This window comes from Neohortaea acidophila (assembly GCF_010093505.1).
Source record: "Neohortaea acidophila strain CBS 113389 unplaced genomic scaffold BDY17scaffold_7, whole genome shotgun sequence".
NCBI classification, from domain to species: domain Eukaryota; kingdom Fungi; phylum Ascomycota; class Dothideomycetes; order Mycosphaerellales; family Teratosphaeriaceae; genus Neohortaea; species Neohortaea acidophila.
This window is the reverse complement of record NW_022985516.1, coordinates 745434-768450: the sequence shown is the minus strand read 5'-3', so window position 1 is coordinate 768450 and position 23017 is coordinate 745434. Positions and strand designations below refer to the sequence as shown.

Genomic DNA, 23017 nt, shown 5'->3' with positions numbered 1-23017 from the left:
TGGCGCTGGCGGCACGGTGTATTCAAATCAACATTCTCACATCTCTAAGATCGAAACCACAAATCTACACCTCCTCTGTCGCCTCCGGCCCATGATGCTCATCCTCACTCATCCCCCGCCGCCGCCGAAACCCATTCACCCTCGACTCCCCCCGACTCCGACTCCACACGCCCGAAGCATCACTCATCACACTCCGACTGCCCCTCCGCCGTCTCAACGCAGTAACGTAGTCCCCGCCATTCCACATCTCCCCGGACAGGATGTCGTCCACGTCGTCCATCTCGTCGATGATTTCCTGCGGGGGATCGGCGTCGAAGACGGCCTGCAGGTCGCCGTGCGCGCCCATGCGCTCCCACATTGCGATCCAGGAGTGGCGCATCGGGGGCGCGAGGTTGCGCGCGCGCCGCCAGAGGTATTTGCGCTCGTACAGGGAGACGAGGGCGAGGATGGGGGCGTTGGTGACGCGGACGGCGGTGATGTTTACTTTGTGGAACCTAGGCATTGCGGTTAGGGTGTGCTTCTTGAAGGTGTGAGGGCTTCGACTTACCATCTTGGCGTGAGGATGAATTTTAGGGGAAGGAGGATTATGAGGGCTAGGACGTTGAGGGGCGGCCGGTAGGCGAAGAGGGAGTCGGACTTGACACCTTCAAATGTCAACACCGCGCGACGGAATTGGATCTCAGCCGTGGCGTTCTGCGCGAGATTGGTATAGGTATTGCTCAGCATGGCGACCAAGATGGTCAAGAACAGTGTGTTTCCGAGGAAGGCAAACAAGATCATGAGCATGGGTCCGAGCAGCCAATGCATCTCGACCGACCGCTGCACACCAGTACCGTCCAAGCCGAACCAGATCCAGAGCATCCATTTGGCGATTGTGATGACATTGTGGGGAATGTAGCCTTCGCCGCTTTCGCTGAGCCAGCGCATGGCCATCAGGAAGCCGGCGAAGCACCACACGGCCAGCACGGTCAGGAACATGAAGTCGCTCATCATTGCGCGCAGGGCGATGAAGAGCATGCTTTCCGGCATGAGGCAGAAGGCGAGTCGGGGGAAGAGGACGGGAGCGGCCATTGAGATGATGTTGGACGAGAGCTGAGCGTATGATGGGTCGCCGAGTTTGAAACCTCGAACGCGTACACTGAAATAGGTGAGGAAGATGAGGGCGAAGGTGATGTCCAGGAAAGACCACAGGTTTTCGGTGTGGACGGTCCAGCCGTGTTCGCAGATGGACGCAATCTCATCCAAGACCCAGCCCATGGAGTAGATGATGAATACCAGTTCGGCAACGGTGAAGCCCAGGTGGGTAGGTCCGAGGGTGTGCTCTTTGTTAACCATCATCAAGATGTAGAGGGCGAGGAGAACGATGAACTGGCAGATCTCGATGATGTTGCGGGTTCTTGGGACACTCAGGCGGTATTGATTGAGGAGCGGAGCTCTTCGAGGGTCGTAAAGGGAGATGCCGCGATTCTTGTAGTGGTCCGGTAAGATGTCGATGAAGCTGGTGGGAGTGTATATGATTCGACCGCGATAGCTATGTAGCACCGATGGATTAGCATGGTTGCATTGGCGATATAAAACGGCGAAAGGGAATGCTCTCAAAGATTGAGAGGCAAAGAAGAGTAGACTTACACATTCTCTACAATCTTCTGACACGCCGAAGTAGACAAGAAGCCCTTAGCCTCCGACACAATGGCCACTTCGAGCGCCGTCAGCATTCGCTCGTACTCTGGACGAGCAAGATTGTAGCGAACGGTCCATGAGGGCACGGTCTTGTTGCGCCGAGCGATTTCCTCCGGCGCCATTTGGAAGGGTTCGAAGCCGGCGACGAGCACGTTTGCGACCATCAACAAGCCCGAGCGGCCCTCGTGGTCTTCGTCGTAGCGGCGCAGGACGCGGCTGGCGATCAGCTCGCACAGTGTTGCTCGGGTCAGGTTGACGGTCTGGTGATGGGCTTGGTAGGCTTGTTCGCGGAGGAACTGTACGCGGTTCACCAGGAGGCAATACACGATGGAGACATCATCGGGGTCGTACAGGTGGTCGACCAAAGGCCGTACGACGGCCACGTTCATCCGGGGACTCTTGAGTTGATCGGCGCTGTAAGGATCGTCTGCACTCAACCATCAGCATCCGCGGCGAAAAAAGGAAATGTGAAGTCAAGGAGCCCATCTAACCTATACTGGCAATCACCAGCCTCCGAATCTTATGGATCGTCGCATACACCGGCAAGCACTTATGCGGATTGGGCGCACGAGGCTCATCGTTGACCCGCGGCGGGTAGCAGCCATCGTCGTCGGCCTCCTCGTCGGCGCCCAGCAGCGTTTCCTGCTCGTGGCGCGAGCGCTCCAGGCGCAAAGCCTCGCTCACGCTCAGCGAGCTCTGGCCGCGCGTGGTATTGCGTTTGATGAGCGTTGGGCGCTTCGGCTCGTCGACGCGGATGTGACCCCAACTGCCCACCGCGACATCGCTGTCGGGCACTTCGCGCTGCGGCGATTCGACTGCCTCGCCTACTTCTTGCAGTCTGTTGCGGTCCCGCGAGGGACTTTGGCTCTGGGCATCCATTCAATCATTTGCTCATGCTCGTCGTGCCGCTCAAGGCATCGTGTAAATTCCAGTAAGATTCTGTCAGCCAAGATACATGCGGTGACGTGAAGTACGCGGCCGTTGGGTTGGCAGAAAGCTTGAAAGTCGCGATGCCGTCGAGCTTGAATTGCGGGGCGCGCCCCTCACCACGCGCATAAGAGGTGCAGGTGGCCGGCGACGCCTTAGCTTCTTGCTTTCGATGCCGCAGCACGGCAGACGCTGAAAGCAGGATAATGGGCCTGATCTTCGATATCGAGGGTTACATTGCGATCGGACGAGCCTTGCAATTTGGCAAGAGACCGCGCGGCAATCATCGATTCATTGATAGCCAGTCTCAAGCCAGTCGTTCACTCTGCTAAATTGCTCCATTAAGTACTTGCCAATAACAGGTTATTGCTCCCCCAAGTCTACCTCGCATTACTTCTCCTCCGATTCCTCCAGCCCTCACTGTCCTTCTTCAATCGCACCGGCAGCGTCTTCACGCTGTGTCTACTCCCGCCATACCTTACTGATTCAGACTGCTTCGAAGGACGACGAGACTGCGAACCCGTCGGCTTCTTTATCCCATGCGACGAGAAGTCCACACAGGAAATACTGTCATCAGGCCTCAATGACTCGCAGTCGTCAAGCCCGTCTGACTCGTCTTGTATCGTCTCAGCGTAGCCCCCGATGGTGTGTGAAAGAGGCATGGCGACACGAGCAGCAGAGATGTACGATGTCGTCCGAGATTGTGGCTGTGGCACTTTAGCAGCCGAGATGTGCGAACGTGACTTTGTTGCGCGAGGCGTGTCGTCAGCTGCCGAATGCGAGCGTCGCGTTGCAGCTTTCGTGGCGGTATCAGTCTTCCGCAGGGATGACCGGTGCGAATGCATGCTGACGCCCGAGTCGTGCAGAGTGGTGTCGGATTCGGTTATGCTGCGACAACGAGAGCCATGAGCGGACGGCCGTGAGGTTTTAGACTGGCCCTTGGACTCACGGTTTGCTCTCGGCGCGAGTGTGCCCCCCCGCATCACCTGCGACCAGTCACCAGCTCCGCTTCGGCTTCCACTCGGCTTGTGCTGGACATCGTCGTACGTTCGACTTCGCTGCGGACCTTGACGTCCACTCACTGGCTTCTCGGACGCAAGTGAAGGTCTTCGCGCGTCTCTACCGGATGAAGTTGAACCCTGTCTCCGGCCGGAGCTCTTACAATCCCCAGACTTGCCACTGAAGCTCTGAGCTCGTCGATCGCTCGAGTGCACGGATGCCGCAAACCTCCTCTCTTCCGCTGCATTCTCCCGCTCCGTCATGCCCATCGCAAATGCAAGCGCCGCGCCGGCCGCAGCACCAAGCAGCGTCCCCACAATTGCATTACCGGAGGGTGTTGCCGCAGAATTGACTGGCTCGGTTTGCGAGCGACTGATGCGGTGTCGAGGAGCAGAAGACCCTTGTTTCGCGGTTATAGCAGATGCTATCGATGCTAGCTCCAACGCGGTTTTGGCGGTCGATTGTGCTTTGGAGACAATTGAGCCACGTGAGTCGGAGCTGCGGCGTAGTTGCTCGTATGGCACTGATCGTCGCTCTTCGAAGTCTCCCCGACGTGCAGCTGAAGCTCGGCCCGTTGGACATTCATCTAATACGCGCGACTCTTTCGAGATGAACTCAACGGTGTTGCCGTCGAAGTCTGTGACTGCTGCATTGAAGTAAACGCAATCTTGGTCGCGGTAGTTTGGTTGGCCTGAGGGTTCGCCTCCAGCGTTCAACCCTGCGGTGTAGCAACTGCGCACTGTAATGCGATCGTTTGCCGCAAAGGCGACATGCGTCGGTGTAATTGGCGTCCTGTTTCTGATCAGTGGCCCGAATCAATCGAGAGCGCTCTGTAACGTACCCTCGCTCTGCCTGGCGTAGGAAGAAATCTGCCTCGTGAATGCCTAGCCCAACATCGCCACCTCGCGAAGCAATGTAGCGATAGCCCAACGGGGCCAAAGTAGCAAGGTAGAAGGCAGTAGCAGAAGGAAGGTCGGAAACTGTCAGTCCTAGATGTGACACCGGCATAGTTGGATGATCGAAAAAGTCTTAGAAACAGACTGCGGGGGAGGGACGAAAAGATATAGGAGAACAGGAATCTCAAGCCAACCTAGCAGTGCAGCAGTGGTAAAGCGCAGGCAACAAATCATCCAGCCGCGCTCAGAGTCATCGTGTAGGCGCCATCATCGAGATCAACAAAAGTCATTGGCGGCTAGGCACCGTCGCGTGTGCTAGATAAGGTCAAGCGGACCCAAAGCGAGGCGACAGCAGCAACGCCATCGTCCCGACGAACGCCATCTCGACTTCGAAAACGGAGAGGTGCAGCACAGAAGACGAGTAGGAAAACAACAGGGCTTCGCCTCTGCATATATCCCCATCGTCTACTGGACGGGGGGAGCAAAGCGTGGGGATCTCCAGGTGGCGTTAGGCCGGGATGCAGCATCGGGCGTGACATGACTGTTGCCTGCAGCCGGCGGACGTGATTTGGGCTCTCATAGGTTCGTGGGCGCCTGATGCAGGCGGGGAGCAGGCTTGTTGGGACCGGATTGATTGAATGATGAAAGCACGAGGCGGCTACTTCTGCGGGGAAGTCTGGGGTTAGGCGTTTGCTGGTCAGAGGCATTGGTGTCGATTTGGCCAATTGTCACTCGAGTCTTTCAGCGCGTGAGCCCAACCGGGGAAAGGGCCGAGCAGAAGTCGCTGCTGATGCGATGCAAGTGTTCGTACTATCTCTATGGCTCCAGCAGCGTGTAAGGCATCGAGGCGACGAAATGAGTGTACGTGATGGCTTCAGAGCCCAAGAATCATTCTGAATACCGAACGCTGGCGAAGATGTCGAGGCAGAAGAGGAATTCCAAAAAGGCAAGAAGAAGCTCGGGAGAGCCCCGCGCAGCTTGCGAACCATGACGAAAAGGCATAGCCTCACCATTGACCATCGTCTTGAATCTCGAAAAATTCCATACTGATATCATATCTCGCAGGATGGAACATTTCAATTAGCACCATGAGTGGAGCAGAGAAACCAAGAACGGGCGGCTGCCTCTGCGGCGCGGTGAAATATGAGCTCACAGGCGACGCAGCGAAGCCCATGTGGACGACCGTCTGCCACTGCTTGAATTGCAGAAGACGCACCGGATCGGCACTGTACACGGCATCCATCTGTCCAAAGGAGGTACGTTTCTCCCGCCGCAGGGCCGAAGAGCATGACAAGGATGGAGGTGAACAATCAGGGCGATGCAGGCTACGGGAGCTCTCCAAACCCTCTAGCTTGCGCACCCTGAAGGCCACTCCACTTCACCCGCATTCGAAGCATGTCGTCTATTTCGTCGTCCTGACATCACGAAACAGGGCTTCACAATCACCGAAGGCGAAGACATGCTCTCCACCTACGACGACACAATGACGGACTCGGGCGAGGTGCTGAAACGCCAATTCTGCAAAAGGTGCGGGAGCAACATGTTTAACTTCTCATCTCGCTATCCCGTCGTGAGCATCTCGGCGGGCAGCCACGACGATTTCGAAGACTGGAAGCCGACGCTGGAGCAGTATTGCATTCATCGGGCGGATTTTGTGGGCAAGGCTGCGGGCGTGGAGAAGAGGTACGTGGAGAGTATTGAAGGGGAGTTGGAGAAGGAGGAGAAGACGGGGACTTCATAGGGCACGACATCCCAACATCCTTGTCTATTTGCAGAAGCGAGCGATCTTCATTCCCCTTGCATTCCGTTTCGCAGATTGTCGTACTTGCTGTGGGGATAATCCAGCAGATTCGGGGAGTGTTCCATATGCTTGCCCTCGTAGCCTCCCAATCCCTGCACGACCAGGTTGATCAGGCTTTCGGAGCTGTTGGATGGCTGGTCGCCACTAGTCTCCCACCACATGGCACCCCCTAGTTTCAATGACTTGATGTATCGTACCTGCGAGTGGAGAATCAGTACGTGGGATGACGTTAGAATGAGATGCTGCGTCGGGAGCAGAGCGCGGTCGGCAGCGGGCATCCCTGCCGAACAGATGGACAAACCTTGTCAGTAGCGGCTTGAGGAGCGTCATAGGATACCATCGTTTTCGCATCGGCATCATACGTCCATGAAGCAATAGCCTCGCCGTCATAGTGAGGCAGCGCGCCGGACCGCGGTAAATCCTGCCTCCCGAAGATGATCGTCAGCGGTACGCGGACAAATTTCGGCCGATCAACATATCAACGGAGATAAAAAAAGATCCGCGCGAGTCAGATTAGATCAAGTAAAATCCAGAAGACATCATAGACGACTTCTGGCGCACAGCGCCGAACAGCCGATTAAACGCCTTGTGCAAGGGGAAAATTGGGCCATTGCGTCAAGGCAGAAACCGCATCAAGCGGCTCAGGCGGCACAAAATTGTGCACATCTGCGCCGGCTTCGGGGCTTCGTGGACTTTGACAATCCCCGGCTTGGCGTATAGCTCTTTTCATCATTGAGCACGGAGGGTGGCGATACGGAAACATATCGAAACGAGATATTCGTGAAATGCACATACCTTGTAATCCCATATGCCGTTCTCCCACGAACCCTCTCCCACGCCACTGTATGGATGGCCTGGGCCGGGGGTGTTTTGAAAGGCTCGACCATAGAGTGGCATACCCAGGACGATCTTACTTGGATGGACGCCTTGCTTGATGTAATGCCGGATGGCTGCATCGGCGCTGAATGGAGTAGATTTGGGATCCTTCGCGGATGGGAAGATGTTTGCTTGGTGGCCTGCGGTTTGATCCCAGCTGCCAGCATAGTCGTAGCCCATCAAGTTCCAAAAGTCCAGATACTTATCCATTTGGCCTAGTTTCAGGACCTCGTACGCCCACGGGCCAGCTGGGCAAGCGATGGTCAACAGTAGATGTGGACGACCCTTCAGCTCTGCAGAATATCGTTCGAGTTCCTCCCGAGTTGCCTGCAGGAGTTTGAGCAAGTCCTCGGCCTCTGCGTTGGACTTGGGATGTTCCCAGTCGACGTCCAGCCCGTCAAGGCCGAGGTCTTTGAGCAGTTGCAAGGCAGACTTTGCAAATGTTCGTCGGCCAGATTCGGTAGAGGAGGGAGCGGCGAAGTTGGGACTGTATGTCCAGCCCCCGATGCTCAGCAGGACTTTGAGATTTCGATTTCTCTTCTTGAGCAGGTAGAGTTGCTTTGCGCAGCCATAGACATTGGTGCCATGATCGTTCCATGAATCAGAAGGATAGTGTTTGTCAGTGTCGGACCATGTGTCTGAGAGATAGACCTCGCCGCTTTCCGGTCGCAAGTTGGCAAAGGCGTAGAGAACATGCGTTAGTTTCTCCGCTGGTATGTCTTGCGGTTGGTGCTGAGCTCGATGTCAGTACTTCAGTATTCCAGCCGGTCGTATCTCGTAGCGCGACACACGTTTCTGCCATAGATGGCCCAATTGACGTAGTAAGCTACCGCGCGATAGCCTGAATGGTGTTCCATGTTCAACGATGGCTGCGATAACTCGGTGCCAGCCTCTATAGCGAGAACTGCCTGACGCGGACTGGAGACGTCGATAGCGAGTGTTGCGGAAGCACAGATCGCCGCGAGCGTAGTGCAGAAGAGAAGCGCGGCCAGCCAAGCGTTCCTCATCAGGTGTTACATTCGTGAGTGGAAGAAGAGTGAGGTTGCTCCAGTCTGAGACCAAGGCACAGCCTGTCGCCTGGTTTCAGCACTGCCCCTGACATGACGATGTGGCAAGTGAGGCTGGTGCGACCGACCTGCATCGACAAAGCCGCCCACTTGATGCGGCAGAGGGGGAAGGGGTCGCAGTCGGTTCAAGGCGTTCCAGAAGCATAGCAATTTCCGATGTGACGGCGAGGCCTGAATGAAGCCGTCCAATTGATGTGCTGAGGTCCAAGCTCGGCAGCGGCAGCGGCTGGACCGGGCTGGGCTGGGCCGAGCCAGCTGCACGACAGCTGCACGGCTTCACCTTCCTCCATCTCTCTTGTCCAGACATTTCACCCATCACCCGGATGCACCGAATTTCACCCCGAGCCTGTGGGCCGCAGGGCATCGCGACCGCGTGGCCATTCTCACACCATGCGTGCCCTGCAGCATCTGGCACACCGTCATGCGTTGTTGAAACGCTGCCGACCGCCTTAAGCGCCTAGCTGCAGCCTCTCTCCGCGCCAACTACGAAAGGAGGTTCTAAGACGCAAGGCCCCATACCGTTCGCAAGAGAAGGATACATCGCTCTGCAACATGGCTGGCTCTCCAAACGCCTTCGCACAGCAATTGACTGCTCGAGTGAGACCGTCCAGCGTCCTCTCCGAGCAAGACCACAACATCCAGCCGCCCAAGCGAGTGAAGTTCTCCTCCGATAACTCCTCCGATGCCGTCGCCGCCATCCACACCCAATGTACTCATCAGGACACGTCCCTTGAAGTGGATCACATGACACTCGACTACCTCGCATACCAGACCATTCGAGCTTGCTTCGCCAGCCGCAATCGCAGCAGCAACGACGACGACTCCCACCTCTCGCTCGGCCCCAATATCGCCATGTCGGACACTTTCCTGTCGATTTTCAAGGCGCGACACCCGACCTTTGAGCCTGACGCCGAGCTCCGCTTTCGTATCTTGCTGTTGCAAATGACCACCCTCTTCACGCAACGCCTTACATCCAACCCTGCGACTCCGCCACTATCTGCGCTGCTGGAGCTGCGCGAGACAAACAAGAGACGTGCCACTGCATGGATTAAGAGCTCGGGGGATGCAAACTTGTTGGCTCTCCGCACAAGCACATTGCCTTCGGAGCAAATCATCTCCCAGCAAGAGCTCGAACGTAACCGCGCACACGTGTTGCACCTGCTAGAGCTCCCCGCGGAAGACGAGGACTCCGACGCGGCCTTCTATGGTACACCAACGTGCGTCTCTCTTCTCGACCTGCTCCCTTTGTTCATGCAAATCTCCGCTGCGCGTAATGCGATGAGCGGCAGCAACTTGACCGACCGCTGGATGCGGTTGGCTGGCGAGTTCATGCTACAGGCTTGTCTGGAGCAGAGCTTGGTATACGGAGGGATGGCGCTTGAGCGAGCAATGGCGGAAGCTTTTGCGTGGGGCTACCTGGGCGACCTTGAGGATGTGGACATGGACGGCGCTGGACAGAATGATGACACGAAAGACCCCATCAACATCGAGGTGAATGCGATGTTCGAGGACGAAGAGTACACCGCCGAAGTGGAGGGATGGAAAGAGTTGCGCGCATCTTCCATGGAAGAACTACAACCGCCGCTCGACCATACCCCAAACAGCGGCCAGGACGAGCGTCCATCTCCAGCAACGCATCTCGAGACAATCGCCAACAACCACTCCATTGCAGAATTTGAGTCATCCATGCTCGAATTCCTGCAAGCCATCTCAAACAGTATTCCAGAGCCGGTGCTCGTGCAGGTGGAAAAGGGACAACTAAGCGGCATGACGAAACAGGAAACAAGCGACTTCCTGATGGAGTGCGGGATCAGCCTCGCGACTTTCTTCCGTGCGCCGGTCGGGTTCAAGGGTCCGCCAGATTGACCATTCACCGTTACATCTGTCGGGCGTAGGCTGAGATGCCGCGATTCCGAAGGCGTCGAAGGCATTTGGAATAGAGGCGTTGTGGGCTTGACACATTCTTGCCAACCTGCCATCAACGCGGAGGGATCTGCCTTACATACCAGATGCCAACCTGGCTCGAAATCGACATGTCAATTCCTAAAAGTCCCCTGCAGGCGAGGTTGCAACTCGTCGACAGGGGACAAAATGCTTGGTCAAGCCCGACGCACGACTCAGCCAGAGGTCTAGATCAACAAGCATTGTGGCGGCGGCGGCGATCCGCGTGCGGTGGCCATTTGTGGCAGCAAGAAGACGATGTACCTTACTTTACCCCAGGAAACACACGACGACTCCAACTGCAGGGCGTGGAGAGATGCCGTTGTGCCGGATTTTCAGGGTCCTGGGTTGGCTCTTTGGCGCGGGCTTAGAAGCTGTTGACTAAGGCTGAGACGTCCCTGTGTGCCTGGGCTAGACCCTGACAGCCGGCCAGGTTCCCCCAGTAGCCCTGAGAATCAATCATGAAGATAATGGTCATGCTTCACAGCTGAGGGCGGGGATTGGGTTGCCTCCAAGGCATTCCGTTGGCAGGTGTATCAATCAACTACTTGTTTCCTCTTCCGTTGGTCGAATTCGAGATTGTGCAATTTGTTGCATGCCTGCACTGGAGGCTTGATGGCAGTTGGCCCTAGCTGTCAGCATATGTAAAGGCGCCGATTTGTGCGGTCGTATTGAAGCGGTTGGGTGCGATTTGGTGGCTTCGAGACAGCGCCAGGGCGCGCGGTCACGCGATTCAGATTGGGTGGTTCATGATAGGCAATGGAAGGCGGACGATGTTGAGTTTCCCTTGCTTCGAGATCGGAAGAGCGGGAGTTGTCGTCCCTGGGGCTCGAGGCTGTCGATCTTCGACTACTGTGACTCGAGCAGCCCTACTACTCCTCTCAGCAAGACAAGGGGCGAAAGATTCACTATCATGGGTTGATCGTCGACATTGAGGGGGAAGCGAAAGCACAAGTACTGTATGTACCGCGCACATTAAAGTCGCCGCTTTGCCTAGCCTGGTAGTCGGCCGGCGAGCTACAAAGCCTGAGTACCGAGAGTGCGCAATCTCATCAAATTTACCTGGTCGGGTAAGGTTGCAATGAACGAACGGGTGGGGATTTCATGCAGGCTGCGATTCGCTCTGACAGGTAGAATGCTATTCCAAACTTTGCGCGACGAGGGGGTGGGTGGCTGGCGAGGTATGGGGGCTTCCGCCTTCGTCGCCAATGGTTGCCTTGTGCGAGCCTTGTTATTCCACAGCTGTGTGAAACACGTTGGAGCTCGTGGTCACACCACTTTAACCTGCTCGTTGGGCGGGCTGGCCAAGGATGACTACCCGAATGAGGCTCAACACGCGAAGGCGGTACCGAAGTCCCGAGTGTCTCATTCGCAGGGGAGGTGGTGTTTGACTTCTGCGACAATTCCAATGCTCGACACTGCTGTTACCAGGCCTGGGATCAAGCGACTCCCACATTCAACCCAAGCGCGCGCTGATCAGATAATCGGCACGGCGGCCGCGCGCAATGCCAGGCATGACTGACCGCTCGTGGAGAGGGGTCATGTTTACACACCGAGATGGTGCCGGTTGCCGCTTTGTCAGGCTGCCTCAATTAGCAACGTGGGCGTTAAGTGTTGGGCAGAAGGCTGGCAGGCTGTCCGTTGCAGCAGATGGTGTGGAAGAGGAAGGTGGAGCCTCAGCCCTAGCCGTCGAGGCATGCAATTGACGTGAAGGACGTCAATGGCGCACGGCGAGCAACACGATCATTGATCGAGTGTTGCATCTACAATCCAACTTCTAACGGGATACGCTATCGCGAAAGTGTGTCTGCGTATCGGCATTCCATCTTACATGCGTCAAGACGGTATTGAAGGCACATTGATGAAGAGGTGTAGACTCGCGCACGAGTCTAGCCAGCAGTAGAGGAGACTGCCTATTCGGGGCAAGCAAGCGGGAAAGTGCGAATATTACTAAGGCCGCCATAACCGCAAAGCACATCTTACGTTAGCCTCACGCGAGACGGAGCTAGAGCCGGTGTTCGGGGCGTGCATTCGGGGATGCGTCGGCGCCCGTTCATCCCTACTCCCCGGCCAGCTGCACCGTCCCCGATCATTGTCCTCGTGGTCCGCAGTCGCGCCGCAATGCCCGGTCTCGCTGGGCCCGGGAAGTATTATCGTCCGTCACGCGGTCGAACACCGCAATGCTCATGGACGCAATGGCAGACGAGTTCCTCGACGCCCGACAACCCATGGCGCCGTCATGCTTATCGTCACCCGCGGAGCACGCGCGCTAGGGTACCGCAGAGAGCTCCATGTCGCAAAAGCGCGGTGGGCCCACAGCGGCACCCGACTAAACCGTAATAGAACCGCTGGCTCGCCCGCGTTGCGTGCGCAGTCAGCATCGGAATCATCTCATCGTCACGTCGCCGGCCCCAGTCAGCCTCTGCATGGCGTATTACCAACCATTCCATCGCCTGCCCATGCCAGACATTTGGATTTAGGCTCCGCGCCACCATTTGCTGCAGCGCGCGAACCCGGTTCCGGCTTATCACTGATTTGCAAGGAACCGGTCAGTCTTGCATCTGTCGAGCATCACATGCATGCCTCATCCACACTCAGCTTACGTGCGCAGGCCACGGGCTATAATAATGCCTCTCGCGCTCCCCATTTCCCAGCGTGGCGTGACCCTGTCTTATTATCCACTACTGATGTTCAAGCCATTGATGTTTCCCTCACTCTAATAAGTCCTTCTCACACCCACTCACACTGCCTCACCCCACTTGGCATCATCCCACCCCAGCCATGTCGATGCTCCAGAGGTCCGCGTCCACAGACTCCTCTGCGGAGAGTCTAAGGAAACGCGTGTGCAAAGCGTGTGATCGTTGCCGGCTCAAGAAGAGCAAATGCGACGGTGCTCATCCATGCACGCGTTGCAAGGCAGACAACGCCATTTGCGTCTTTGGGTGCGTACCTATCCCGTCGTTGCAGTCGAGTCCGCGTTCTAACCATCCTCCAGTGAGAGGAAGAAGTCACACGACAAAGTCTACCCCAAGGGATATGTGGAGATGCTGGAGCAACAACAAGGCCAACTCGTCTCAGGCCTGCAAGAAATGTACCACCGACTGCTGGCCGGCGAACGATGGACCGGCGCACGCCTCTCCGAAGCAGCCGGCCACCCACTCACCCACGACATCCTCGCCGCCCTCAACCTCCTCGAGGCCAAGGACGACGGCAGCGGCGAAATGGAGACCTTCGAGGACGACTGCGAGAAGCTGCAGGCGCGCCTGTACCGCGCCGGCGCCCCGTCCGTAGCGCGCAAGGGCTCCTTCAGCTCCGACTCCGACCACAGCCAACACAGCCACAGCATCTCGAGCGCGCGCAACACCCCGCGCCTCCCCTCCAAACAGGCCATCTTCAAAGAAGCCTTCACCTTCTCGCCCTCCCCATCTCCCGCGCCCCGAAGCCCCGCGCCCCGCCAGCGCAACTCTTACCCCCCACCCCGACAGTCTCCCCTCCACCAACTCGCCTCCAACCAAGACGCCCACAATCCCGCCACCGCCATCAACACCAACGACCCCCAGCTCTACCAAGCCGATTGGGCGTTCCCCATGCTCGACAACTCCGCCGACCCCCTCATGCGATCAAAGTACTCCCTCCCCACCCCACCCGCCCTGGACCCCACCTTCCCCGACGACCTCGGCGATCTCATGAACAACGCCGCATGGATGGACTCGGCGGACGGCAGCATGGCATCCTACTCCACGTCGCAGTTCAATTTCAACATGCCGGACTTTGGTGGCAACGGGCCGAGCGCACACGTCGATCCCATGGACCTGGAGTTCAATAGGTGGATACAAGTGCAGACGTGAGGGGAGCATCGGGGCAGGATGCAAATGCTTTTCTTGTTGCTGCGTTCAAGCGAGAACACCTTGTGTGGGTGTGTGATTTGATGGGTGATAAGTGGGGAGGCAATGACGGAACCCGGTGTTTAGGGCTCGAGGGGATTACAGGACGGCGGCGCACTTTGCCTTATCGTTGCACGTACTTTTCTAGTGTCACGTTGGCCGAGATATCCAAATCCAAAAGTTGTCTACTGGCACGCATTTTGGCTGAATCGTGCTCTATCCCGTTTGGAAGGGTGGTGACAGCTGTCATGGATAAATACATCGGCTCCACTCTCTTACTACACCCGCTCCTCCAAATCACCACCATTGATAATATTCTAGATCTCTGTCCTTCACAATCTTTCCATAGACGGCATTTCCATCATTATACTCGCAAACATCCACTCGATCCTCTCAAGCATCGAATAATCCCCAAAAACTAAACCAACCATGCCCACCCCAGCCCCACCCACCACCTTCAAATTCCTCCCCCAAGGCGCGCTGATCCAAGAATTCAACGTCGCCGGCCACAACATCGTCCTCGGCTACCCCACCCCAGCATCCTACCAGCACCCTGCCGTCCCCTTCTTCGGCGAGACCATAGGCCGCGTCGCGAACCGCATCTCCAAAGCGCAAATCGACGGCCTGAATGGCCGCTCCTACCAGTTGGCCGCTAACAATGGGCCCAATACGCTTCACGGCGGCGGCAAGGGATGGGGGAAGCAGACTTTTGAGGGGCCGACGGGTGTCGAGCGGGATGGACGCGAGGCGATGCTTTTTAGGTATTTGAGTCGGGATGGGGAGGAGGGGTTTCCTGGGGCCGTGGAGCTGAGGGTGTGGTATTTTCCGGAGATTGTAAAGGAGGATGGGGTGGAGAAGACGAGTTTGGAGCTGGAGTATGAGGTTGAGATGGTTGGAGATGCTGATGAGGGTGTGGAGGAGACGGTGGTGTCGGTTACGAATCATAGGTATGTTGTTTTGCTTCGTTGATTGACTGATTGATTTCTTCAGAACTAACAACAGTCATCACAGCTACTTCAACATCAGCAACGGACCAACAATCGAAGGCACTCGAGCAATCCTCCACACAAACAGCTACCAAATCATCGACGACGACAGCATTCCCACGGGCGAGATAGGCCAGTACCCAGGAATCTCCGCTGGCGAAGAGTTCGTCCTCGGCGCCCAAGACCCAGACCCAGATCACTGCTTCATCGTCGATGCAAACGAAGATCCATCGAGCATTCCCCTCGACACCCGCAAGCAGCCGTTGAGGAAGTTGTGCGAGTTCTACCATCCCGATACGAAGCTTCATCTGGAGGCGTTAAGCACAGAGCCAGCGTTTCAATTCTATGCCGGAAGGTACATCGATGTGCCGGAGTTGGACGGCAAGCCTGCTCGTGGCCGGAGAGCAGGGATGTGCATCGAAGCGAGTCGGTACATCAACGCCGCCAATGAGGACCGGTGGAGATCGCAGGTGGTGGTGAAGAGAGGGCAGGTCTGGGGGAGTCGAACGGTGTACCGGGCGTGGTAAGATGATACGAGCAGCTTAGAGTTTGCTCGCTGGTCCGGAACACTGCCGTATTAGGCTCAATGGCTAGCCTGACTTGGCTGTTATTATGCATGTCAGCAGCTTGGGCTTCACATGCCGACCATGTGAAGACCGCGCGGCTTAGCTAACCTAGAGCTCTCCAAGTCCATCTCTCGCTCGCGTTGACGCGATCTGGATCATGTAATGTCAGGCGAGCTCCGACCTTCATGAACTGAGGCCCACAATGGTAGACGAGTCTAGCACATCCTCCAGCAAGCTTCTTCGGCAGAGCTGCGAGTCCGGGGTAACGAGGCTGTAGAAGCCTTCGTAAGCGTGCAAGCTGAGCTGACTAAAGAACGGCTTCAGCACCGTTCGCACAAAATCCTCTCGCGGCATGGCCTTGATGTCGTCTTGATTGGGCAAATTGCTGTTCCGCAAAAGCGGCTGCCTGCGACCGGCCATGCCGCTCGCGATGGTCGTCGGAGTCACGGAACTCAACGCGTCTTCTGGCTCCTCGGACGCAACGGAATTCTCAGCGATATGGTCACTTAGGGCTGATGGAGTCCAATTTGGTGGCTGGTAACCGGCATCGATGGTGTCGCAGATGTACAGCCATTCATGGAGCTGGAATTCGTCGGGAGAGATTGCCACGAGCAGGTCGAGTAATTTGCAAGCTTGCAGGAGAGATGCATTGCTGAAGCCATTGTCGTTTGTGGACGCGGACAGGAGCGAGAGCAATGCCATTTGCAATTTGTGGTTGAGCAACGGCCAGACGGAGGCCAAGTGCACGGTGCTGAGCGAAAGGACTAGCGTGTGGCACACCATGAAGAGTTCCGACTTGATTGCCATGGAGGGCGAGGACGATGAGCTGGCCTCAAACAGCTCCGCCAGCTTCTCCTCGATAGCTCGCAGGTTCGTCGCGAAGGTGTCCTCGGCCGAAGCGAGCAGGAGAAGACAGAGCCGTCGGAGATTGAGCTGTGCTTTACGATCCGCCTCGAGCCTTGCTGTGCTTGCGCCCACTCCAAACATGATGCCGGCACTAGAGGGCGCGGTCAATCGTGAGAGGATCTCTGGTATGCGTTCTTTCTCGTATAAACACCACTGCCGTAGCAATGGGAACCAGTCCGTCTGCATGAGGTCGAGTGGAGTCGAAAGAAATTTGGGGTCGGCGAAAACATCTGCCAATTCCTTCTTCCACGGCTTGGCCGATGGTGCTTTCTTCGCGAGCTTCAGGAAGAGGGATATGATGTCAGGCGTGACGTTGACGGGGAAGCCTCGGGAATGGAGGATTGGCGAGATGAATGTCATGACAATGTTGTTGATCACCACCGTCGCTTTGTCAGAACCGTCCACGATAGCATCAATATGCTCGGTGATCTCCGAGAGCACAACCGGTAAGCTGAGAGACCGGTGAGCTAGCACGACCTCCTCATCGCTGGCGAAGCTTGTCTGCGATTCTAGAGCTCCGGACGGAATTGCGCTGAACGTTGCAGTGAGAATCCGCGTAAAGACATCTCCAAGATCACGCCGCATTTTTCGCTGGTCTCCGAAATTCGTGTTTTCAATCTTCTGCGCCAACAAGGTGATGACAGAGAGCAATGGTGGCAGGACTTGGCGGTACGGCAGTGGATTGGACAGGACATCTCTGAGGAAAGACATGCAATCGCTCCAGATTTCGTCCATGGCATCGTCTTCAGTTGACCGCAGGTATGCTGACAGGAATAGCGTTGCATCAAGAGCCGTCAAGTCCGTCGTCTGACACGATTGACGGGCCAATGGCAGCGTAGTCATGTTTGTTCGGCAGGCTATGGCATCCAGAATTGTAGACACAACCACCTTTGGACGGAGGTCGTGAATGATGTGAAGTAGGTTCAACGTGGCACCACGCTCATCCGCGTCGCTAGTTTGACACCACACCGAGGCGATGACTTCGAGGCTTTCCAGGGTCTCGACAGTGGTAGCGTACTCCAGCAGATTTCTCGCACGGTTACGCACCCGAAGAGCGTTGTAAGCGCTTGTGGCAGCGCTCATCTTGTCGAAATCGTCGTGATGGGTGTACCGTATTGCCCACGTCCACAGTCTAGAACAGACACGGACAGCATCCTGAAAGGCCAACACCACGGTCAAGTGACTGCTGTCGTGTTGCGTGCGGTTCTGAGGCCCATCGGTCTTATTAAACACCCCAGCTGTAACATTTCCCAGGAGACCTTTGGATTGTACGGGCGTCCTGGGCACTGGTTCGTCGGCTTGTCTTTCCTCCAAAAGCTCATGCGCCTGCACAAGAACCGATTGCAATGCATCTAATAAGGCCAAGATGACGGCTTCTGGAGCAAAGGCAAGTGCGGCGCTATCTGCGTTGGAGATACCAACCAGCTCCTCGTGCGCTTTGTAGACTTCTGCGCACAGTGCCTCCTCCAGTGGAATCAGACTCACCAAGAGGGCGTCACCCAATACAGGCAGAATATCACCGAGGAGCGTGACCCACTTGTCCAGGTGAATTCGAGAGGAGGAAGAAGAGAATCCCAGTTGCAAGCATTTCACCAATTGTGTAGTTGGAGTGAGAGTGAGGGTTGCGCCTGTAGGAGTTGGGCTCGGATGGGAGGTTGCTTGTCTTTGGCCAGTAGAAGAGCTTGGCCTTCGATCCGTAGAGCCTCGAGTGGTATTCCCCGACGTGCGGAGTTGCAGTGCGAGACTTAGCATCGGAAGGAGAGAGCTTTGCATGGCGTTCTCGTTGGCTGACAGCCGTTTGATCAGGTATGTCGTTATCCGAGTGTCCAAATCCAGCCACTTCAGGGACGGCGCGCAAGGGGACAACAACAAGAAGCGAAGCACATTCGTCGCCTTCTGTCGTAGTGAGCTGCTCGTGTATTCGTCGTTACTCAAGATCTGATAGGATTGCTCTGCGAGAAACATGGCACCAGAGATCTGTTCAGCATGTTGCATATTTGAGATCATCATGTTGTCCAAGCAGTGCCAGATCCAGTCGTTGGCGCCTCGTAGGATATTTTGCAGATGACGAAACATGTAGTCGAGCAGGCGTATGCTATCGTGGCGAGACCGCTTCAAGCGCAGAGCTGGCGCAGGTCCACCATCCTCGTCGATTTGCATATTCGTACCTAAGAGATCGAAATGCAAGTTGAAGACAACCTCGAGGGTGGGCAATGTGTGGAGCCAGTTTTTGACCATGTCGGCGTGTGCTTCTTGGTACTCATCAAGCATGTCCAGGAGCATCATCAGCGGCTCGAACAAGACCTGTTGCCGGCGTAGAGACTTCTTCGAGTCCACCATCGTGGGCATTGAGCTTCCTCTTCGCGGGGTTGCTCTCACACTAGTCTTAGCATTGGAGGAGGGTGCTGCTATTGTGTGGTTCCATAATACAGCGAACCGTCCCACTGTGGCACCGAAATCGTCACATGACGTCTCACGCCTCTGATCACGGGGGCGTAGCAGGCCTGTGAGGGAGGACTGAAGAATGTCGACGGGAGCGACGATGTCTTGGAGTTGCCAGATTGATTTGACCGCTTCGACGTGATATTTGGGCTGTTCAACAGACAGATAATGCCAGAACTGATTAATGAGCATCGCGTCAAGCTGCGACGAATCACCAGCTGCGTTATGTGACTGCGGTTGTCGATCTGGTTGGAAGATGCTCAGTAGAGTAACCATAGAGTTGAGGGACGAGAAAGCCAAAGTCTGATTGTTGTCTGCGAGACTGTTCATCGTATCCGCGATGCCAGCGAAAACAGCTTTGTCGCGTAGAGCTGGCAACACCGAAGATTTCGAGTTCAGGGCCGCTATTACGGATACTGTTCGACTGAAGACTGCCACGGCTTGGGCCTGTAGAGCTGTGAGGGCCAAAGATGCTGAGAAGTGAGATAGCATTGCAAATACTGCCGATCCATCGAAAGGGAAGCGCGTGGACTGGTCTGTCGATCGGTAGAAGTTCTCCAGTGTTTCTGTCAGCTCCGTGGCTTCTGACGCAGAGGCTGTGGATGTGCCCCCTCTCTTCGCCGGCGGGGCAAACGCTCGATCCGGAGCCATCTCAAGCAGGATGGACACAATATCTAGTGCAGCAACAGCAGAAGTAGTAGATTGTTGCGGAACCGAGGTTTGCAAGAGCGCGAGAAGATAGCAGGCCGCGTATGGCACATGGACCAGCAACATCTCTTCATCCTTGATGTTGAAATTCCGTATGATCCATGCGAGCATCGGTAGATCATCGGTCGCGGCTTTCGCGGTGAATCCAGTCTGCATCAGGCTCAGAAGATCGGCCCAGATGAGGCTTGCTTCGATGCCGTCGAAGAACAAACCAGCACTTCGAAGGACCTCATTCGTGTTTTCAGGGGTGGCGATGACGCTGTATCGATAGGCACTTCGCAGAGCTGGTAAGAAAATGCGAGGGATGATGGAGCCTCCGATTTCCCATCTGTCCATCAAAGACAAGCATATGCGGAATGGCCTGGCCCTTTCCGCAGGATTTGATGGACCGCTTTGAAACATGTTCAGCAAGCAGCGCTCCAGCGGGGCCTGGCCGAATCTGCTAAAGTATCTGAATTGGGCCGCATCGTGGCTTTCAGTGGCTTCTTCTCTGCCGGACTGGTGCGGCTCAGTGCCATCCGTCTTCGGCTCGGGCCCCAAGAACCAGGACCACAGTCGCCTGTTGAGGCTCATTTCTCTTCGAAGAAGCACCTGCATCACAGCCGTGATCAGGCGATCCAAGTCCTCGCTTCCCACATGTTGTTGGAGCAATGGCGAGTCCAGCGGTATGTTTGTAACTAGAAGGTCCAGAAACCCGCGTTGAATGAGAAGCTGGGGGTCAGACAGCCCTGAAATGAAGCATCTGATCAACAGTCCAGGCTCCGGAGAGATAGCACGCCCGGCTTCCGTGGTCAAGGAGACCGGGGCCGCACTTGCGCTGCTGGCTTTTATCTCGCTCCGGAAGGTTGGCAGCTTCTGGGTGAGAAAGTTGAGCGCACCCTGCCTTCTTGTAGGGTTCGACACGGTTGCAAGGAAAAGGCACTGCCAGAAAAAGCCATCTGAACCATCCACTACTTCCTTGTCAGTGGGAGGGGTGAACCGCGACTGTAAGCCTTCCATAAGAGCGAAAGCTCGCTCGTAGTCTTCGCTAGTCTCATCTTCAATTCCTGGAAGTAGGCTGAGAATCAGAGACTTGAGGACCGGGCGTAAGGTAGTATGAGACACGTGGAGAACGTAATTTTCAAAGATCGAGTAAAGCGCAGGCCGCACGGACAGTGACGCAAAGGACAGCACGGCTGACAGGCCTGGTAAAAACTCATGAAGATGGTCGGAGATCCAGCCGACCTGGGCCGATGTCAGCAGGGTGGGCTGAGGATTCAACATTGGGGGATCCTACGCCAAATGTAGAGAAGACGTAATCGTAGACCTCCAAAGCTTTCTGATGGACGCCAGAGGGAAGGGTGGGATTGAGACATTGCGCAAGCTTGTAGGCGATGTCATCGCTGTGAGGCAGGATAGGCACGTCTATAGGATGGGCTTGGATGGCCTACGAATCGATCAGAGCCTGTTGATTGCATATTTCAGAGGAGGGGCATGACAGACCTTCTGCAGTCGAGCCAGAAATGCGATATAGTCGGCCCATTCTTCGGGGGAGATTTCCCACGAACCCAGGGCACGCTCTATGCCGGCACCGTATCGGCGCAGGGTCTTGTCTGACGTATAGAGATCTTTGTGCAAATATGGATTCGATCAGTCTACCAGCAACGAGGCCGACCGTGGGATGGGAACATACGCTCTTCCGCCGTTCTCTTCGCGACTCTGGAGACGGGAGAAGACCGACCAGAGTTTGGTGGGGAGAATGGACGAAGCCCGGCATCAGGCTCGACGGCCATGGCTGTGCTTCTGAACCAGTGGCAATGGAGTGTCGACCATTGTCCGAGTGGACAGGGTGGCTTGAAGTGCAAGATGTGCAGATGAGGCTGCAATTGAGGAATGCGCGGTGGCTCGCCGGCGTGGCTCAAACCGAGCTAGCGTGACGTGAGGTCGCGCCTGCCGCGTTGATGTCAGTCTGGAAACGCGTGTGCCGTTGCCCGTCGGCCGTCTTGCCGTTGACGCCCCATACCTGAAATTGCATGGTGGCGCCGTGCATGATGCAACATCAAGAAGTCATCCAACCTCACTTCCTCCTTCTCCTTCTTCGCCTCTCTGGCCCTGTCTATTCTCTTTCATCTACAGCACTCGGCCGTGTTGACCGTCGCTACGCGATAGTCGTGATCTTCAGGCTTCCATCATGGTCAATGACGCCACCCATTACTGACGCCGCGAACATCGTCCGCGAACATCGTCCGTGAACATGGTTTCGACAGGAAGAAGATATTCGACTTGTGTATCTCAGTACTTCTGGGAAACCCCGGAGAATGGCCGGTCTAGGGACCAAATTGATGTTGTCTTACCAAGACAGCTGCGCCGAGCACCGCCACGTATCGCGATGGAACGGGAATGTGTGCTTCCGTGAGCCAAGCCGCGACATTGCATGGCATTCTTTCCCATCGACGAGCGTTTCTTGAGGGGTTTGTATGGTGCAATGAGTCAATATACTGGAGTACACAGAGCCCGTTAGCCGTGCCTTACTGCCTCACGCTGGATTACGAATGCGCATCGCCGAGTGAATCTAGAGCTTGAACCACCACTCGGCAACATCGCCCCGCAAACAGGTCTGGACTATTCCGTCATCTATCAATAGTGCGCAGGTCGCTTCAACGGTCGTTACCATCTCCAATTCTAAAGGAGTATCCAAACGGCGCCGATGGACCTAGAAATGCCACCGGGAGAGGCAATTGGTGTCGATGGCTCAGGCTGGAAACATACGTTCCCTCCTATTCTGCGACATCAGGTCGAAAGATTTGTTGGATGGCCAACGAGCGGTCCTTGCCGCATCAAAGAACGAGTCGCGCGTGCGCACGCGTGCCTGGTCGAAACGCTTCCTATGGATGTTCATCCCTCAGACATTCCACAGCGCTATAATTAGTCCTCGAGGGTATTGTGTCACGCCGACAGCCACAGCAATTGGCAGTCAGCTCGCCAATACCAATCGTAAGTGGCTAATTATATTGATGCGGCAACGTCGATAGACATCCTTGGCCTTGGTACCCTTCTTGTGGAAGGACATCTGGCAAGCACGGACACCCCACAGAGGCTTACGCCCAGTTACGGGCATACTCGCCTTGTGGGTTTTAACGGACCCCGGGGAGACACCGGCAATGAGCAGCACCCCGCATGAGTGCTTTCCGATGCTCTGGGCACGGGCAGGTTGGCTGTAAACACTCGCTCCTCTATCTACACTGCGAGATCGTGACCACGCCGCATACTTCATTCCCGGCGACAGACACAGCTTCTTCATCGCTCCGTGCAAGACCTGATAGTACTTATGAATTCCAGAACCCGTTGAACCCTTCGTT

General features: G+C 56.0%; 9 protein-coding genes across 9 annotated transcripts; 4 read left to right on the top strand and 5 right to left on the bottom strand.

The window, feature by feature from the left end:
• Positions 1-64: 64 nt before the first annotated feature.
• On the bottom strand, positions 65-2559 carry BDY17DRAFT_253444 (receptor-activated Ca2+-permeable cation channel; the record flags this gene model as incomplete). Its single annotated transcript, XM_033731340.1, has 4 exons — positions 65-494; positions 548-1531; positions 1630-2107; positions 2172-2559. 4 exons carry the CDS (start codon positions 2557-2559, stop codon positions 65-67), a joined length of 2280 nt encoding a protein of 759 aa, XP_033588486.1.
• Positions 2560-2965: 406 nt separating this feature from the next.
• Positions 2966-4960, bottom strand: BDY17DRAFT_299922 (uncharacterized protein). The gene is made up of 2 exons (XM_033733980.1): positions 4448-4960; positions 2966-4398 (listed from the first exon to the last, which is right to left on the bottom strand). Exons 1-2 carry the CDS (start codon positions 4612-4614, stop codon positions 2988-2990), a joined length of 1578 nt encoding a protein of 525 aa, XP_033588485.1. The 5' UTR covers positions 4615-4960; the 3' UTR covers positions 2966-2987.
• On the bottom strand, positions 4947-5514 carry BDY17DRAFT_299920 (uncharacterized protein). Its single transcript, XM_033733979.1, has one exon. It carries the CDS (start codon positions 5489-5491, stop codon positions 5231-5233), a length of 261 nt encoding a protein of 86 aa, XP_033588484.1. The 5' UTR covers positions 5492-5514; the 3' UTR covers positions 4947-5230.
• On the top strand, positions 5515-6259 carry BDY17DRAFT_299918 (Mss4-like protein). Its single transcript, XM_033733978.1, has 2 exons — positions 5515-5758; positions 5935-6259. Exons 1-2 carry the CDS (start codon positions 5591-5593, stop codon positions 6241-6243), a joined length of 477 nt encoding a protein of 158 aa, XP_033588483.1. The 5' UTR covers positions 5515-5590; the 3' UTR covers positions 6244-6259.
• Positions 6260-8481, bottom strand: BDY17DRAFT_299912 (glycoside hydrolase superfamily). The gene is made up of 5 exons (XM_033733977.1): positions 8315-8481; positions 7971-8249; positions 7099-7911; positions 6605-6724; positions 6260-6500 (listed from the first exon to the last, which is right to left on the bottom strand). Exons 2-5 carry the CDS (start codon positions 8184-8186, stop codon positions 6291-6293), a joined length of 1359 nt encoding a protein of 452 aa, XP_033588482.1. The 5' UTR covers positions 8187-8249; positions 8315-8481; the 3' UTR covers positions 6260-6290.
• Positions 8482-8990: 509 nt separating this feature from the next.
• BDY17DRAFT_317598 (uncharacterized protein) lies at positions 8991-10112 on the top strand (the record flags this gene model as incomplete). Its single annotated transcript, XM_033736117.1, has 1 exon — positions 8991-10112. The coding sequence occupies one exon, from the start codon at positions 8991-8993 to the stop codon at positions 10110-10112; it is 1122 nt and encodes a 373-aa protein (XP_033588481.1).
• Positions 10113-12857: 2745 nt separating this feature from the next.
• On the top strand, positions 12858-14375 carry BDY17DRAFT_299907 (uncharacterized protein). The gene is made up of 2 exons (XM_033733976.1): positions 12858-13129; positions 13183-14375. Exons 1-2 carry the CDS (start codon positions 12969-12971, stop codon positions 14033-14035), a joined length of 1014 nt encoding a protein of 337 aa, XP_033588480.1. The 5' UTR covers positions 12858-12968; the 3' UTR covers positions 14036-14375.
• Positions 14376-14500: 125 nt separating this feature from the next.
• Positions 14501-15584, top strand: BDY17DRAFT_253451 (aldose 1-epimerase; the record flags this gene model as incomplete). The annotated part of the gene is made up of 2 exons (XM_033731341.1): positions 14501-15018; positions 15083-15584. The coding sequence occupies 2 exons, from the start codon at positions 14501-14503 to the stop codon at positions 15582-15584; spliced, it is 1020 nt and encodes a 339-aa protein (XP_033588479.1).
• A 222-nt stretch (positions 15585-15806) lies between these two features.
• On the bottom strand, positions 15807-21451 carry BDY17DRAFT_252428 (Dopey, N-terminal-domain-containing protein; the record flags this gene model as incomplete). Its single annotated transcript, XM_033731257.1, has 4 exons — positions 15807-20903; positions 20956-21105; positions 21162-21286; positions 21352-21451. The coding sequence occupies 4 exons, from the start codon at positions 21449-21451 to the stop codon at positions 15807-15809; spliced, it is 5472 nt and encodes a 1823-aa protein (XP_033588478.1).
• Between the last annotated feature and the right edge of the window lie 1566 nt (positions 21452-23017).